At 67.3% G+C, this 15785-nt stretch overlaps 1 protein-coding gene across 1 annotated transcript in view; it reads right to left on the bottom strand.

The window, feature by feature from the left end:
* The window catches only part of KMT2D (lysine methyltransferase 2D), a 28617-nt gene that overhangs the window by 5500 nt on the left and 7332 nt on the right, over window positions 1-15785 (bottom strand). The window contains exons 16-46 of the mRNA XM_069806143.1: window positions 15443-15624; window positions 15206-15370; window positions 14975-15084; window positions 14836-14883; window positions 14511-14726; window positions 14277-14420; window positions 14068-14184; window positions 13858-13982; window positions 13556-13745; window positions 13151-13225; window positions 12622-12726; window positions 12268-12450; window positions 11887-11971; window positions 11522-11766; window positions 11147-11220; window positions 11018-11068; window positions 9130-10866; window positions 8682-8855; window positions 8448-8596; window positions 6114-8203; window positions 5888-6011; window positions 5702-5789; window positions 5427-5493; window positions 5050-5282; window positions 1908-4943; window positions 1677-1820; window positions 1438-1602; window positions 1190-1346; window positions 1024-1105; window positions 749-924; window positions 24-172 (exon numbers count right to left, since the gene is read on the bottom strand). Coding sequence (XP_069662244.1) covers window positions 24-172; window positions 749-924; window positions 1024-1105; window positions 1190-1346; window positions 1438-1602; window positions 1677-1820; window positions 1908-4943; window positions 5050-5282; window positions 5427-5493; window positions 5702-5789; window positions 5888-6011; window positions 6114-8203; window positions 8448-8596; window positions 8682-8855; window positions 9130-10866; window positions 11018-11068; window positions 11147-11220; window positions 11522-11766; window positions 11887-11971; window positions 12268-12450; window positions 12622-12726; window positions 13151-13225; window positions 13556-13745; window positions 13858-13982; window positions 14068-14184; window positions 14277-14420; window positions 14511-14726; window positions 14836-14883; window positions 14975-15084; window positions 15206-15370; window positions 15443-15624 — 10686 coding nt within the window. The remainder of the gene's footprint in view (window positions 1-23; window positions 173-748; window positions 925-1023; window positions 1106-1189; window positions 1347-1437; window positions 1603-1676; window positions 1821-1907; window positions 4944-5049; window positions 5283-5426; window positions 5494-5701; window positions 5790-5887; window positions 6012-6113; window positions 8204-8447; window positions 8597-8681; window positions 8856-9129; window positions 10867-11017; window positions 11069-11146; window positions 11221-11521; window positions 11767-11886; window positions 11972-12267; window positions 12451-12621; window positions 12727-13150; window positions 13226-13555; window positions 13746-13857; window positions 13983-14067; window positions 14185-14276; window positions 14421-14510; window positions 14727-14835; window positions 14884-14974; window positions 15085-15205; window positions 15371-15442; window positions 15625-15785) is intronic.

The following is a 15785-nucleotide window of genomic DNA, read 5'->3' as shown; positions in this document are numbered from 1 at the left end:
GCTCCCCATGTCCCCTTACTCACCTTGGCAGCTGCTGCGGACACCGTTAGCATGACTGAGACCTCGCTGCTCTTGCCCTTCTCCCACGGGGCACCTGGGCCTGCCGCCCCCACCTTCCCGGGGGGGGCCCCAAAGGGCTCCACGGCCTCGTAGGGCTTTGTGTCGGGGAACACTGGCATGGAGAGAGGTGGGGGTCAGAGCCGCACAGTACTAGCCCCACCAACAGCCACCCCGGACCCCTGCAGAAACGCTGCTGGGAATCCATCACCTTGCATGGGACAGAGACTAGGGTCCGGTGACAGGGACAGATTGCACCCAGCAGAGATGGGAAACCCTCGGGGTGCAGCTAGGGGACCCCCAGGAACAGGCCAGCCCTGACACAAGGGGCCGTACTCAAGGCTCTGCTGCCCAAACACAGTATACCCCACAGACCTCTTCCCCTCAGCCCACGCTCCCCAAGGACCCTTCCCCTGCCCCACCACACCCCTACCAGCCCACACATCCAGGAACCCCCCTCCTACCCCATCCATATACTGCACAGACCCCTTCCTACCCGATTTATGCTCCCTGCAGACCCCCACCCTGCCCTACCTTACCCCCGCCTGGTCTCTATGCCCCATGGACCCCCTCCTGCCTGATCTATGTGCCCCACCGACCCCCTCCTGCCTGGTCCACGTGCACCACAGTTCCCTCCTGCCCTGCCTTGCCCCTGCCTGGTCCATATGTGTCCCCCCCCAGCACAGCCCACCTGGGATACTGGCCCGGGGGATGATGGGGATGATGGGGGACAGCACACGCTCCTCCAGCTCTGGCTTGGCCTCGCTGAGCAGGGGAAAGCGAAGCAGCTCCTCGCCCAGGACGCTCTCAGGGGACGAGGCAGGGACGATGCTGTCGGGGGAGTCGCTCTCATCGTCACTCTCCATCCTGCAGGGAAGGAGGTGTCACAGGCCGCAAGGGCTGGTGGCACCCATGGGGGGGCTGGTGGCACCCGGGGGGGGGGGGTCACCGTGGCTGGTAGTTCACCTGACATCCTCGGTCTGGTTGTGGGGAGGGGTGGGCAGAGCTGCCAGCAGGTCCAGGCTCTTCACCTCCACAGCCGGTGTGTCTGTGTGGGGAAGGGATGGGTGTCACAGGGGGGTGACAAGTGGCAGCAGGGACTCTGTGCCACCCTTGTGCCAGCTACACTCACCTTTCTGGCTATGGGGCTCGCGGGCCGGGTCGGCATCTTTGGGCTGTTCGCCCAGCTCCTCAGGGGCTGTGACGCCGTTCACCATCTTCTGCTGCACGGAGGGGGGCGGCGTGGGGGGCAGCGAGGAGGGTGGTGTGGGTGGGTTGCTGAGGTTGTTCTGGGGGGAGACAGTGGGGTGAGCACAGCGGGGTGGCCTGGGATCCCCGGATCAGGGACAGGGGACGACAGGGGAACAACCCCCCCCTCACCTTGGTGAGTAGCTGGGAGTAATAGTCGGGCACGCTGTCGAGCACGGCGCTGCCGAACGCACCCCGCAGCTGGCTCTTTCCGTTGATGGGGCTGCTGCCGAAGGGTGCGAAGAGGCTGAAGTTGGCCATGATGGTCGGCTCCGTCAGCGGCAGCAGCGACAGCTCCTGAGGGCAGAGCGGTGAGGAGGGGGCAGGGGCCCAAGGCAGCCCCCCCGCCATGCCCCCAGCCTGAGCCATACCTGTTTCAGCTGCTTCATGAGAGCCTCGCTGGGGCGCAGCCCCTCATCCTTCCGCAGCTTCTTGCGGGAGGCCGGGACCCGCTCATTGCCCTTCTGCACCCGCTTGGGCTTGGTAGCCACCGGCTTCCTGGCGATGGAGGGGTCCTGGGGAGAGAGGAGGGAAGTGGGAGCGATGCTGAGCACAGCCCCATGGCCACCACCCCCCGTCCCACCCCGCAGCACCCCACTCACCTCCCGGCCCAGCAGCACCGGCTGCGGCCGCGGCTCCATCCCGGCACCCCGGCTTTCCGTGTGTCCGTTGAGCTCGCCTGGACTCTGCGCCGAGAGCTGCACGTTCTTGGCCCGCAGCAGCTTCTGCAGCAGGAGGTGCCCGGCCTCGGAGCGGCTGCCCGGTGCTAGCAGACTGTTGGCTTGACCGGCCCCAGGGTCCCCGCTGGCCTCCGGTTTCGCCACCTCGTCTCCATCCAGCTCACACTGTGCCGCCGCTGCCTCCTCCTTCGGCTCCTGCTTCACCAACACCTGGGGGGGCTCGCCTGCCATAGAGGCTCCTTCTGGCACAGCCCCGTTGATGTGGGTCTCACTGGGGTCGACTGGGTTCGCACCAGGTGCCTCAGGGTCCCAGGGGCCATGTGCTGCGTCGGGTAGGGTGCCACTCGGTGTGGGTGCCAGCCCCGGTTCCGTGGGCGCTGCGGGGCTGGGGACCGAGGCCGGGACCCCCGGCGATGTCTTCTTTGGCTCTTGGGGGCTCTGCTCGGGGCTAGCCAGGTGCTGGGGCGTGCAGCCCAAGGGCGAGGGGGTCGGTGGTGTGGGGAGCCGGACGAGGCTGGGCTGGGGGCCGCGGGCAGCCAGGGCTGCTTGCACCAGCTCGGCCAGGGGCTGCTGGGGGGGCTGCCCCGGCAGCACCCGGCCCTGCTCAGTGGCAAAGCCGGCCTGTGCCTCTGCCGGGGCGCCCGGCCGCGGCTGGAAGAGGGGCCCCAGCGGGCGAGGGGGCTGGCGGGCCGCAGGGGCTGGGGAGCCGTAGTCTGGGGACTGCCCGGGGAAGGGGCCGGGGGGCCGGAGCGCCTGGCTCTGCTGCAGCAGGCTCTGCTGGTGCCGCTGCACCAGGAGGGCCTGGAGCTGCTGCTGCTGTTGGGGTGTCAGGTGCCGCAGCTGCGGGTTCTTGGCCAGGACACCTTGGAGCTGTGCCCGGATCTGGCCCATCATTGGCCCCGGCACCTGCCCCAGGAGACCCGGCGGGAGCGTGGCCGTGCCTGGCGATGGCACCGCCGGCCCTGCTTTGTGCTGCCCGGGGCTCTGGAGCCGCGGGGGCTGCGGCTGGCCCTGCAGCGAGCCCGACGGCCCCTTGCCCGGCTGCTCTGCAGGCCGCGGCGCCTGTGGCAGCACCATGCCCTGCGCCTGGCCCGTCCCGCAGCCCAGCGACGGCTCCGCCGCCCCGGTGGCATCCCCGTGCTGCTGGGACAGCTCGGGGCGGGCAGCCCCAGGGCTCTGCAGCGGCGGAGCGAGCAGGGTGCCCGGCTGCACGGGGGCTGCCCTCAGCGCTGGCTGCGAGCCCAGGACGCCCGGCTGCGGGGAGGCCAAGAGGAGCTGCTGGCCCTGCCCCAGCTCAGCCTGGTGCTTGGGGGCTGGGGGATCCGGGCCACCCAGCCCCGGGGGGTTGAGGGCTCCCTGCTGTTCCTGGGGACCCCCATGCAGCTGCCCCCCGCTCTCGCTGCCCTCAGCAGGCAGGGTGCTGCTGTCCACCCCTCCAGGCTGGTCCTTGGCAGCCAGGACCGCTGGGGCCGGCTGCATTCCCTGACTCAGGTGCAGCACAGAGGGGGCCTGGCCCACCGCCCCGTGCTGCGGAAAGTGCTGGATCGAGGGCTGTCCCTGGCCCAGCCCCAGGAGGCCCGGCTGGGCGGCCGCCGAGTTCTGCTGCTGCTGTTGCTGCTGCTGCTGAGGGGCCAGCAGCGCCCGTGACTGCCCCAGCTGCTGGGACAGCACAAGCCGGTGGCCCAGCATCCCTGGAGTCTGCGGTGCCAGCTGGGGTGAGCCCAGCACCCGCTGCTGGTGGGGGGCCAGAAGGACCTGGCGCTGGGGCGGTGGGTGGCCCAGCACCGCCTGATGCTGCAGCCCCGGCGCCTGCGCATGGCCCAGCAAGCCTGGCTGCTGCTGGGGCGAGAGCTGCTGCACCAGCAGGCTTTGCTGGCTGCCCATCAGCCCCGGCTGCTTCGGCACCATGGGCTGCCCCACTGCGCCTGGCTGTGGGGCCGGTGCCGGCTGCTGCTGCCCCAGCAGGCTGGGCTGCCCCACCATGGTTGCCGGCTGCATCGAGCCTTGGCCCATCACGCCGGGCTGCTGCATTGATGTCTGCGCCATGACGCCGGGCTGCTGCATCGAGGCTTGTCCCATGACGCCTGGCTGTTGCATGGACGCTTGTCCCATCACACCCGGCTGCTGCATCGATGTCTGTGCCATAACACCCGGTTGTTGCATTGAAGCTTGTCCCATGACACTCGGCTGTTGCATTGACGTCTGTGCCATGATGCCCTGCGGCTGCATCGAGGTCTGTCCCATGACACCTGGCTGCTGCATCGACGCCTGACCCATGACGCCCTGTTGCTGCATGGATGCCTGTCCCATCACGCCCTGTTGCTGCATGGATGCCTGTCCCATCACACCCTGTTGCTGCATCGACGCTTGGGCCATGACACCTGGCTGCTGCATGGATGCCTGTCCCATCACACCCGGCTGCTGCATCGACGCCTGTCCCATCACGCCCTGTTGCTGCATTGACGCCTGTCCCATCATGCCCGGCTGCTGCTGCTGCAGTGACACTTGTCCCAGCATGTTCTGCTGCTGCAGTTTCTGGGCCAGCTGCATTCTCTGGAGCTGCCTCTCCTGCATCAGGCGGCTGTCAGCGGCCAGCCCACGGAGCGCGGGGTTCCCGGCGAAGAAGGCATTGGAGGTGCCGGGCACTGGGGTGTTCCCCACGGCTTGCTGGCCCATGAAGGACAGGCCCTGCTGCACGGTCATGGACACGCTGCCCTGGGGCAGGCGCAGCCCCCCGGGCTGCCCCGGCTGCTGGCCGAGGCCTTGCGTGCCCACCACGGCCCCCGCCGGCTGCTGGATGCCGTGCGCCGACAGCAGCTGCCCGGGGAGCTTGGACATGAGACGGGGGCTCTGCGAGGGGCTCAGGGCCATGACAGCCGAGGCCTGGTGCTGGTGTTGCTGCTGCTTGTTGCGGTACTCGGCCATGAGGTTGGTGTGCTCCTTTTGCTGCTTCCGCACCTGCCAGGGATGGTGGGGCGTTAGCACCAGGAATGGCATGACATTAGTGCCGGGGAGGGCACCTTTCCACCAGGGACGGGGCGCCCACCCGTGTGCAGGGTCCTACCTGGTCCAGCTGCTTCTGGATTTTGCTCTGCTGCTCCGTCACCAGCTTCAGCTTCTCTGCATCGGCCTCAGGGAATTCCCGCCCGGCTTTCTTGGCAGTGCGCTGCTTTGCACAAAGGGCTTTGCGTGACTTGCGGTGCGCTCCGATCTGCTCCTCCAGCACCTTCAGCTGCATCTGCAGGAGCTGCTGCGTGTGGAAGAGCCACTCCTCGTACTGCCGCTGGTCGGCCTCGTCTGCGGGAGCAGGGAGAGAGCTTGGATCAGCAGGGATCCCAGCTCCGGAGTGAGCCTGGCCACGGTCCTGCTCAGCCCAGCCTGTGTGGGCAGGATGAGACCTGGCCAGCACTACCCCAGCCCCCTCGCTGCATTAGTACTCACTGATGACGCCCTGCGCGAAGGTGGGTGGGTTGGGGCGAGCCTGGGTCGGGTCGGTGCCACTCCGCTCCTGGCAGAGAAGGGAGCATTAGGGACATATGCCATGCTGTGCCATGTGCCCTCCCCCCGGTGCCCTCCTGTCCCCTCTCCACAGTCCCCACCTCCCCAGGGAACCGCAAACCCACTGGCCAGCGCAGCTCCTGCCTGGCAGGGTCCCGAGCACCAAGCCAGGCAGCCCCAAGGGGACCCCTGTCCACTCCCCTGGACACCCCACTCACCTGCCCGCTCCCTGCCAGCAAGTGATTCTGTATCTCGGAGACCGCCGGGCCCCCTGAGAGCCGCTGGGCCAGCAGGGAAACCTGTTGCCTTTGGGGGGGGGACACATGCAGACATGAGGGATGAGCCAGAGCCAAGGCACCCTGCCCGCCCCAGGCCATGCCCCACTGCCTGCCGTGCCCCCTTACCTGTTCATGCCCGGGGCCACCCCGATGCTGCCCTGAGCCATCACCTTCTTGATGCCCTTCAGTGCCACCATCTTGGCCTTGGCAATGGGGTCCACAATGTCCTCGGCCGCAAACTTGTCCAGGTCTGCCAAAAGATTCAGCAGACAGTGCCACAGCACATTCAGCCTTATGTCCCCCAGCCAAAAGGGCCCCACACCCCCCAAAAACAACCACTTGCAGCCCCTACCTGTGTCTGGGAAGAAGCTGTTGGCCAACTGCTGTTGCATGACGAGCTGGGGGGGCTTCAGGCCCAGGGTGGGTGGTTGCACCCCGGCCATTGGCTTCTGCACCAACACCTGCTGCTGGCTCTGCTGCGGCTGCGCCAGGGCCATCTGCACGCTGTGGGGGGCCGCCAGCACGTGGGGCTGCCCAGGGCCCATGCCCATATGGGAGGTCAACGCTGGGCCCTGCTGGGGTGCGCCGAGCCGGGGGGGCTGCGGTGGCATCAGCGGTGGCCTGGTCACCAGTCCCAGCTGAAGGGGTGGCTGTGGGGCACCCAGGCGGGGCGGTTGCCCCTCGGGGGGCTGCCCGGCTGCCGCTGTGTGCAGCATGGGGTGCCCCGGGGCCGGGAGGTGGGGGGTGCCCCGAGGCAGGTGGGCTGACATCTGCTGCTTCTTTTGCAGCTCCTTCTTCTCATGCTCCAGCAGGTCCTCGATGAGCAGGGGCAGCTCACTGGCCACCAGCGAGCTCTCCATCTTGTCCAGGTCGTCGGCTGGTGAGTGCCGGGCGCTGCCCAGGCCCAGGGCTCCACCGTCCAGCTCAAACTTCTCCAGCAAGGGGTTGCTCTGGCTGCCTAACTGGGCAGGGCCCAGCCCACGGCCAGGGCCAGCGTAGGGATCCTTCTCCGGCACGGGGACGCCGGCATGGCTGCTGTTAGCGAAGTGAGTCAAGCTGAGACGAGCCGGGCCAGCCCCGGGGCTCAGGAGGGTCTGGCTGGATTTGAGGCTCAGCCCCAGCGAGGCAGAGATCTTATCTGTGCCCTGCAGGGCTTCCGACTTGACAGGGACCGGGAGCCGCTCAGGACCGCTGGCAGTGAACTGGCAGGGAGAGGTCTTCAGGCAGCCATCCTCCAGCTTGGGCTTGACATCGGCAGGCAGTGAGCCCGTCTTCGCCTCCGCGCCCTGTGCCTTGAAAGCCGGGTCAGATGCCAGTGTGGCGCCCGTCGGGCAGGGAGCAGGTCCTAAGCCCACCCCAGGCACCAGCCCTTCCTTGGGCACATCCCGATCCTCCATGGATGGGGCCGTGTCTTTGCCATCCCCAGGGTCAGGGAGCTTCAAGGTGGGCGCTGGTGGCTCCGTCTTGAGCTGGGCTTCGCGCTCAGCTTTCTCGTTGGCCGACTCTACCAGGCGGAGATGCTCGTTGAAGATGTCCTTCTTGTCACCGGTGTCCAGCTCGGGGTCAGTGTAGGCCAGCAGGTCAAACTCATCACCATTCAGCAGGTCGTCGAGGTGGGGGTCCGCTGTCTCCAGGCTGTCCAGGTTGTCCAAGTCATCATCCCCTTTAGCCACATCCGGATCCAGGCTGAGGTTGGCCAAATCATCGTCATCTTCCAGGTCTTTGTGGGAGCCAAAGTCGTCATCCAAATCAGGCTCCACTGGCACCTCGCAGGGCAGACGTCCCCCCTCCAGGCTCAGGTGGCTCTTCCCTGGGGTCGGAGCTGGTGCAGGGTCCGGCGCGGGGCCATCCTTGGGACCCTCAGGGCGGAGAGCAGAGCCAGAGGACAGCGGGCGTGGGGGGACGTGCTGCAGCTCCAGGCTGGGGGCTGAAAGCGCCGGTGGGGCGGCCGCTTTGGTGTGAGGCTGGTGGTGGCTGTTGCTCATCTCGGCTCCCTGTGGGGAGGCGGGCGGCAGCGGCACCGACATCTTCTGAGGTTGCAGTGCCGGGGCAGGGAGTGCCTGCATAGGCACGACGGAGGTGCAGAGGGCCTGGGGGGTACCCTCCTCCCCAGGCAGGAAAAAGCGGGGCCGAGGTGCCTGGGGGGCGAAGGGGGAGCCCACGACCCCTCCGGGTCCCTTCTGCACGTTGTGCCGGAGCTCGATGAAGGGGGCACCCAGGGCAGCCGGTGAGGCGGGCACCGTCTCAGCAGGTGCCGGTAGGCGGGTGCCCAGGCCACCCACGGGGGTGCCGGCAGCCGGTGGGGCGAAGCGGGAGGTGACGGGGAGCCGCAGGGCTGCGGTTGCTTGTTGTTGCTGCTGCTGCTGCCAGAGGTGCTGCTGCTGGGATGGCGCTGGGAATACTCCGCGGGGGTAGAAGGCCTGGGGGGGCCCCACCGTTGCCCTGCAACACACCGTGGTGTTGGGACTGGCTTGGCACTGCCGTGGCCCCGACGCACCACGCACAGCACCCTGGGGATCCCAACCCCCTCAGACCATGCCAGGCACCCAGCAAAACCACAGCCACCCAGTCCCACCGGGGTGATCCCCGCAAGCAGGACCTGGGGGGTATACAACCCACCAGGGTGAAGCCCCGCTCATTTCTAACCGGCCGCGGTGAGCCTGTCGCCCTGCTGCTGGGTGCTCACCTGCCATTGATGTCTAGGGTGGATGGCGTGGCTGCCGGTGGGGGCCGGGAGAGCCGCTCATCCTGCGCAAATGCTGCCTGCACCATGACGGAGCCAGGCAGCTTCCCAGCGCCAGCTGCAGTGGCCAGTGTCCCAAGCAAACCCTTATCCTGGAAGAGGAGAAAAGGACGCAGCGTCACCCCTCTCCATCCACCCCCAACCTCCCACCAGAGCCGTTCCCCTGAGCTCTCCTACCTGCGCTGGCTGGTAGGGAGCCATGCCCCGGCTCAGCTCAAAGGCCTGGCTGCTGGCCTCGGTGGCCCAGCCTGCTGGTGAGGAAGTGGCAGCCGCCGCTGCGCTCTCCTTCTCCTGCCGCAGACTGTTGCGTTGGATCTGCTGGCGGATGAGCAGCTCACGGAGCCGCTGGCGCTAGGAGGAAGTGAGTGTTAGGACCAAGAGCGGAGACACAGGAGTGAGACCAGCTCGTCCCAGGACCCAGGGACAAACCATGCACGGAGACCTCTTTGGCTGTGCCCATCTACGCCCCCCATCCTGGGTGCCCATGCCCCCTCCATGGCTCTGGGGAAGGAACCACAAGCAGAGCCAGGCTCAACCCCACCATCGACTGCAGAGGTCCCAGGTCCTCCCCTGCATCCCTTCCAAAACCCAAATAGACATGGCTTCACCAACAGCAAGCCCTCACCTGCCGCTGCTTCTCCAGCTCCGACTGGCTCATTGTGCCAAGGGCCCCATCCTGGCTGCCAGGCAGCTCTGCCAGGTCCCGGTTCGGGGGTGCCGAGAGTCCCACGGCTGTCTCCTCCCTCTTATCAGCCGGTGGCCCCAACGTGGCTCGGGGCAGGAAGGTGACAGAGGCGTCCTGCTGCTGTGGGGTAGCTGGGGGCTGCTGCGGCAGCACTGAGGGGGGCCGGAGGGGCGAGAGGCTGTAGGTCTCGGCAGCTGCAGCACCCGGCCCCAGCGGGCTGCTGGCTTGGTGGAAGCCAGGGGATGAGGCGTAGGCTGAGCTCTGGGGCTTGCCGGGGACATAATGGCTGTTGATCCCGTGGGGCTGGTGGGACGGGGAGCCCTTGAGCGGCTCCGAGACGGCCGGGGGGAAGGTGAAGCGCATGGGGGGCTGGCCGCCTGGGAAGACGCTGGCGCCAGGGGAGCGGGCAAAGGGGGGTTGCTGCCCGGCTGGTGCCTTGGTGTGGGGCTCACCCGCTGGGGTACCCCCAAAACCCCCGCCAGCTGCTGGGCTATGCGAGAGCGGCACCGACTTGAACCCTGACTCCGGCATCTGGGGCCGGGGGGGTTTGTGCAGGGGGGTGAAGGGGTCCCGGGACTGGGGCCGGGAGGGTGGCTGGGAGTAGGGGTCTGGGGATTGGAAGCGGGGGGTGACGGGGGACTGGCAGAAGGCTTCATTAGAGAGTGGCCGGGGGGTGAGGGGGGACTGGGAGCTAGACTGGGACTGGGGACTGGCAGGGACACGGGAGAAGGGCTCTGAGGGCAGGGAGCGGGGTGGGAGGGCGCAGCAGGCCTCGGGGGGCTGCGGCCGGGGCGTCAGCGGGGGCTGCGAGTAGGGGTCCGGGTAGGGTGACTGGCGGTAGAGATCGGGGTGGCCAGGGGGTGAGGGAGCCAGGGGATGGGGGTCAGGGGGCCGGTGCCCCAGCCCCGGGCTCTGCGGCTCTACCTGAGAGACCCGTGGGGTCATGGGAGCTTTGAAGACGTCAGCCGCCTTCAACTCCGCAGCGGAGAGGTGGGGGCCGCCCGGGGAGTCCCCGTAGCCCATGGTGGAAGTGTAGCTGGGTGAGCAAACCCCCAGGCTCCCCCCTTCCTCCTTCTTCACCTCCAGGCCCTTCTTCTGCTCCCCAAAAGGCAAGGGAGAGAGCAGGGCCTCGGGGGGCCGGGCTCCAGGGCTCCCTGGCACCGAGAGGTTGTCCAAGGAGGGACACCGGGGCTTCAGGAAAGGGTCGGGGGTGCCGGGCTGGTGCCGGGGGGTGCCGGGCGGCGTGGGGTGGAAGTCGGGGGGCTGGGAGCCAGGGACGGTGCGGGGGCCGATGAGGGGCTGGGGCTGGCTGGTGAGGGGCTGGGGCTGGGGCTGGCCAGGGAAGGGCTGGAAGGCAGCGCCCGCTGTGGGGCTCTGGCCCAGGGGTGAGGGGAAGCGGGGCTCCACCGTGTAGGCGGGCGCCGCGCCGTAGGGGTCGTGCGAAGGCACTTGGGCGGGGGACTGGGGTGGGAGCTTGAGGAAGAGCTCACTGGGAGACTCCGGCCCCCCTCCGGCACCCGTCGGGGGCTTCAAGAAGCCCTCGCCAGCGGCGGGGGGGCTGCCGATGTAGACAGGCTGTGCCCCCGGCGGCACCGGGATCCGCAGGTGCAGCGAGGGCCTCTCCGGCTTGCGCAGTCCCTCCCCTTTGGTCTGCTTGTTGATCTGGCTCTCGGCCTGCTGCAGAGAGAGCCCGGCTGTCAGGGCTGCGGGGATCCACACCTGCCCTCCCAGCGGGCTGGGAAAGGGGCTAAGGGGGCAAGGGGTGGGCACACCACGTCCCCCAGGGGTGGGCCAGGGCCGCCGGGCACCTCCCCGCTCCAGCACATACCTTCTGCACCTTGTTGATGCGATGAGCCGCCCGGTTATCTTTGGCCTTTTGCTAACAAAAACACGAAGCCAGCTGACTCGCAGCCCCCGGCGCCCAGGCCCCCCTCCCCAACAACGCCCTGACACTCACCAAATAGGGGGCTTTGTCTGTGGCGGGGACCTTCCTCCAGAGCTTCATGATCTGTTTGCAACGGCTCGACCAGTCTGGGAGTCCGGTAGGAGCAGACAAAGAGGAGAAAAACAACGTTAGGCCATGCCTGACAAGCCCACTGAGGCCCTCAGCAGGTGACTGTCCTCCTTCACGCGTGGGGACGACTCCGTGCCCAGGAGCTGGCACCAAGACGCCCCACCATCACTGCAGCGAGCGCTTCAGTCCTGCAGCTGAGGCCTGTGCCAGACCAGAAGGGATCTCCCCTCCGAACAGGGACTAGGAGTGTTCCACTGCACCCAGTTCCCCCCTGCCCTCACCCCAAATGGGGCAGCCGCAGCCCCCCCAGAGCCCTACCTGGATAATCTTGCTTGAGGTTGGGGAAGTTCATGTTGGCGTAGAGGACAGGCGAGATGGTGGAGAGCTCGCCCAGCTCCTCATCCTTCTCCCAGCGCTGCAGGCTGCGCTGGTTGTAGGACAGCCCGTCACCCTCACCCTCTGTCGTAGGCGTTGTGGGTGTTGAGGGGGTAGTAGCGGCTGAGCTGCTGGCCCAGGGGCTCTCAGGCTCGCAGTGGTCTGGGCTGAAGAAGCCACTCCGCTCCCTGCACGGGGGAGAGAGCGTCATGGACCAGCAGGGTGTGAGGAAAGATCGGGTCCTGCAACACCCTGGGGTTCACTCCCTTCAAGGAGACCAGCCCCAGCTCCCCCAGCCACCCACGTACCTGTTGTCGAGGAACGGGGACTGGCAGACACCCGAATACGAGTCCAAGGAGACAGCTCCAGAAAGTGAACCCAGGGAAACGCTCCCTGCGAGGGAAGGGAGAGAGGCTGCAGAGAACCTCAAGCCTGTGCCCACCCTGGGGGCCCCAGCAGCCCTCAGACAATACAAGATCCCCCACATACACTGCTCCCAAAATGCTTTCCACGTTCATCCCCAGAGCAGCAGAGAAGACCCAAGCCCTGTGCCCTCCTGTACCACAGCCACTGCTGCTGTTCAAACAGTTCAGACCCAACTCTGGCTTTCCCAGGGCAGATGGTGAGTCCTGCCCTTCTTCCGCACTGATCACCACACCTTGGCTCAGGGCCACGCCGCCTCTACCTACCCTGCCCTGGCAGCTGGAGATCTCCTTGCAGGAACGGCCGCTGTGCCCGGCTGGGGTCCTGCCCTGCGCCGCCGGCCTCCATTCCCCCGGCCACACAGTTCAGGGGCTGCTCCCCACGCTCCGCTGAGCCCAGAACATCCTTGAAGAGCTGCTGGACATCTTTGCTCTCCATTTTGGGCAGCTCTATGGGGGAAAAAAGAGAGAGCTGAACTATCACAGGCAGCATTTGGTACAAATCACATGCTGACAGGAGATGAAGAAGAAACCCGGGGGGTGAAGAAGAAACCCGGGGGGTCCTGGCCCTGGGATCTTCCTCGCTTCAGCTGACAAAGGGGACATGGTGGGGGCCCTCACCTTCCGTAGGGATCTTGTCGAGGTCGGAGCTGAGCGCACCCTCACCTGGGGTGGCCGGTTTCTCAGCATCCCCAGGGTCCGGGGAATCCTTTGGCTCATCAGCCCCTGCAAGGAGGAATCAGCAGGTACCCTCAGCACCCCAGAACCCCCCCACCTCAGGGCCGGGGACCCCCCCAAGCCCGGGGCCTACATGGGGCAGCCCCCATTACCCCCAGCCCTTACAGAGGGATACGAGTTTCCCCAGTGCCGCGCACAGCGCCGCACCGCGCGGGGGCGCTCTAAGGCGCCACTCGATGGTCACCAGCGCCGAGGAGTCACTCGGGGAAACCATAGAGTTCCCCCTCCCGCACTTCCCGCCCTGCCTAGAGCCTCCACCTCAACCATAGAGCAGTTCCCTCTCTATGGTCGTAGACGCTCTAGGCGGCCTCTCGAAGGCCCCCGTGGAGGACTCGGGTTTCCGTCTGTCCCCCACAACCCGACGACCCACGAGCACGGCCGGGGGGGGACGAGGGGGGTCCCCGGGGCTCACCCAGGTCCTCGGCCTTCGCGTCGTCCTTGCCATCGTCGTCAGGAGCGGTGGCGCTGCCGTCGGTGCTGTCGTCCCCTGTGGGGCACCAGGCCTCAGTAGGGCCACCAGGCCTCAGTGGGGCTGGGCCGCCTTAGGGAGGGGGTCCGGTACCCCCCAACCGCCCCCGGGGTCACCCGCCAACCCCCAACGTCCTCCTACACCCCGGTGTCAACAGCAACCCCAACAGCCCTCAGCATCCTCCAACAACCCCCAGGGTCCAACAACCCTGGGGGCCCCTGGGACCCCCAACAACCCCAGGATCCCCCCCAACAACCCCCCACTAACCCCACGTGTCCCCTCTCAGGGACAGCGGCTGGGGAGGGGAGGGGGGGGGTTGGGTTCCCAGGCCAGATCCTGGCCACTCACCTCGGGGGTGCATGGGGGTCTCCCTCCTGTCAGGGGGGGCACCCTGCAACACCCCAGCCAGGCTGGGGTCCCCCTTGGGTCGCGGAGCACCCTGGCCCAGGGAGGGGCGGGCAGCCCCGTCCCCCACGCCGCCCGCTGCCAGCAGCGCCTTCCGGCTCAAGTCCATCAGCGCCTTCCCGAAAAATGCCTCCTGCCAAAGGGGGAGCTGCCGTCAGTGCCACGGTGTCTGTTGGGGTGTCCCCTCTGTCCGTCCCCACCCCCTCCACCCCAGGGCCACCTCTGTCCAACCCCATCCATCCCACCTGCAGGTAGGGGGGGAACATGTCCTCCAACTTGCTCTTTTTCCTTCCCCGACGCTTCTTCTTCTCGTCCCCTTCTGCCGAGCCCGGATCCAGGCCGCCCTCGGCCGGGAGGTCGCCCGGAGCCCCTGCAACAACCGCCCCGTTAACACCTCCCCCCAAAAGAGTTTGGGGCTGTCCCCAGGGGAAGGGAAGGGTGCCGCTGGGCCCTACCGTCTTCTGGGTGCCCCTCAGCACTCAGCCCCTCGCGCCCCACTTCGGCCAGCACCGCCGAGACCTTCTTCAGGCGGGTGTGAGACTTGCGCTGCCGCACCATGAAGCCACCGATGCCTGGTGGGCAGAGGAAAAGAAAATGTAGGGTCACAGCGGGGCCTGCGGGGGGGTGGTTCCGGTCCTGGGGGGCAGCCCCAGGTGACACTCACCAGGCCGGTACGGCTTGCGCTTCCTCTTTTTGCACTCCTCCGGGTCCTCCAGACCCTTTCCCGAGTCCACGTCAGCCCCGATGTCACGGTCAGGGCTAGCCGGAGCCTCCAGCTTGATCTCGCACTCCATGTGCTCAACACCCACTGCCAGTAGGTGGGGGGACACGCGTTAGCGGGGTCCCCTGGCACCCCCACACTGCACCCCCACACAGCTTGCCCGCCGGGGAAACGTACCTTCAGCTTTGAGCAGCTCATCAGCGTCCAGATCGCCATCCTTCTTGTCGTCGGGGCCCAGGGGGTCGCCCCCCTCCAGCCCCCCGTCCCCGTTCAGGGTGCCCAGCCGGCCCTTGCGCTGCCGCCGCTTGTGCAGGGGTGACAGGGAGAGGTTGCGCAGCACCGCCATCCCCGTCTCCGTCAGCCAAACACCCTCGAAGCGGAAATACTGGGGTTCTGCAGGGACAAAAACCAGCGTTGGGGATAAAAGCCAGCGCTGGGTGCACGGCCAGCGCTGGGGAGCCTGCGGCACTGACCCCGGCACCAATTATGGCACTGCAAGTACCTGGCTCCTTGGTCTTGACTGAGGCGATCTCTGCGGTCGGCGTGGGCACTGCAGATGTAAAAGCAGACAGGGAGGTGAGTCCCCACGTCCCCCAAATATCCCCCAAACCCTGTGGGCTCCCCCCACCCCAGGCACTCACCGGCCGGCTTGACCACATAGGGCTGGCAGGCACTGCAGTCGAAGCCTTCGTCCGCAGCCTGCTCCACCTCCTCCTCCGTGAAAAGGCTGTCACATGCCGCGTGCAGCCACCTGCGGACAGCGGGGACCCATCACGCACCCCATCAGCCCCCCCTGGGGAACCCAAGAGCAAAGACACCTCCCCCACCATCCTGGAGTCGGGGGGTACATGCCACGGGGGTGCAGTGCTCACCGATCGCAGTGCCGGCACTGGATGAGCAGGTCGTCCTCCACGTACTTCTCGCGGCAGAAGGGGCAGACGACCAGGCTGGCGCAGGGCGCGCAGTGGGTGTAGTTGTTCTGCCACTCGCAGTGGAAACCGGGAGAAGCCGCCCCGCACTGCACGCAGCATACGCACCTGGGGGGGGCCCAAGGGGTCAGCACCAGCCCCGAGTTCCCCCCCGGGCTCCCCTTACACCCCCCCACGTACCACTTGCACTTCCAGCCACCCTTGGGCACGGTCTGCAGGGGGGGGTCCAGGCAGTAGGTGTGGTAGCTGATATCGCAGTCGTCGCAGAGCAGGAGCCGGGAGGGATCAGAGGCTTTGCCGCACACCTCGCAGACGATGCATTCCACACAGCGCCAGCCCTTCAGCAGCATCACCTTTGTGATCTGGGGATGGGGGGGGGAGACCATGTGAACTCTGGGCACAGCCACGGGGGTCCTCGGGCTCGGCATGGCCACAGGGGGACACCCCGGAGCCTGGCACAACCACGTGGACATGCTCGGCACGACTTTGTGCGAATGCCCCAAGGGACATGGCTCGGCCGTGC

Source organism: Haliaeetus albicilla, chromosome 18, assembly GCF_947461875.1.
Source record: "Haliaeetus albicilla chromosome 18, bHalAlb1.1, whole genome shotgun sequence".
Lineage (NCBI taxonomy): Eukaryota > Metazoa > Chordata > Aves > Accipitriformes > Accipitridae > Haliaeetus > Haliaeetus albicilla.
This window is presented reverse-complemented; position numbering and strand designations above follow the sequence as displayed.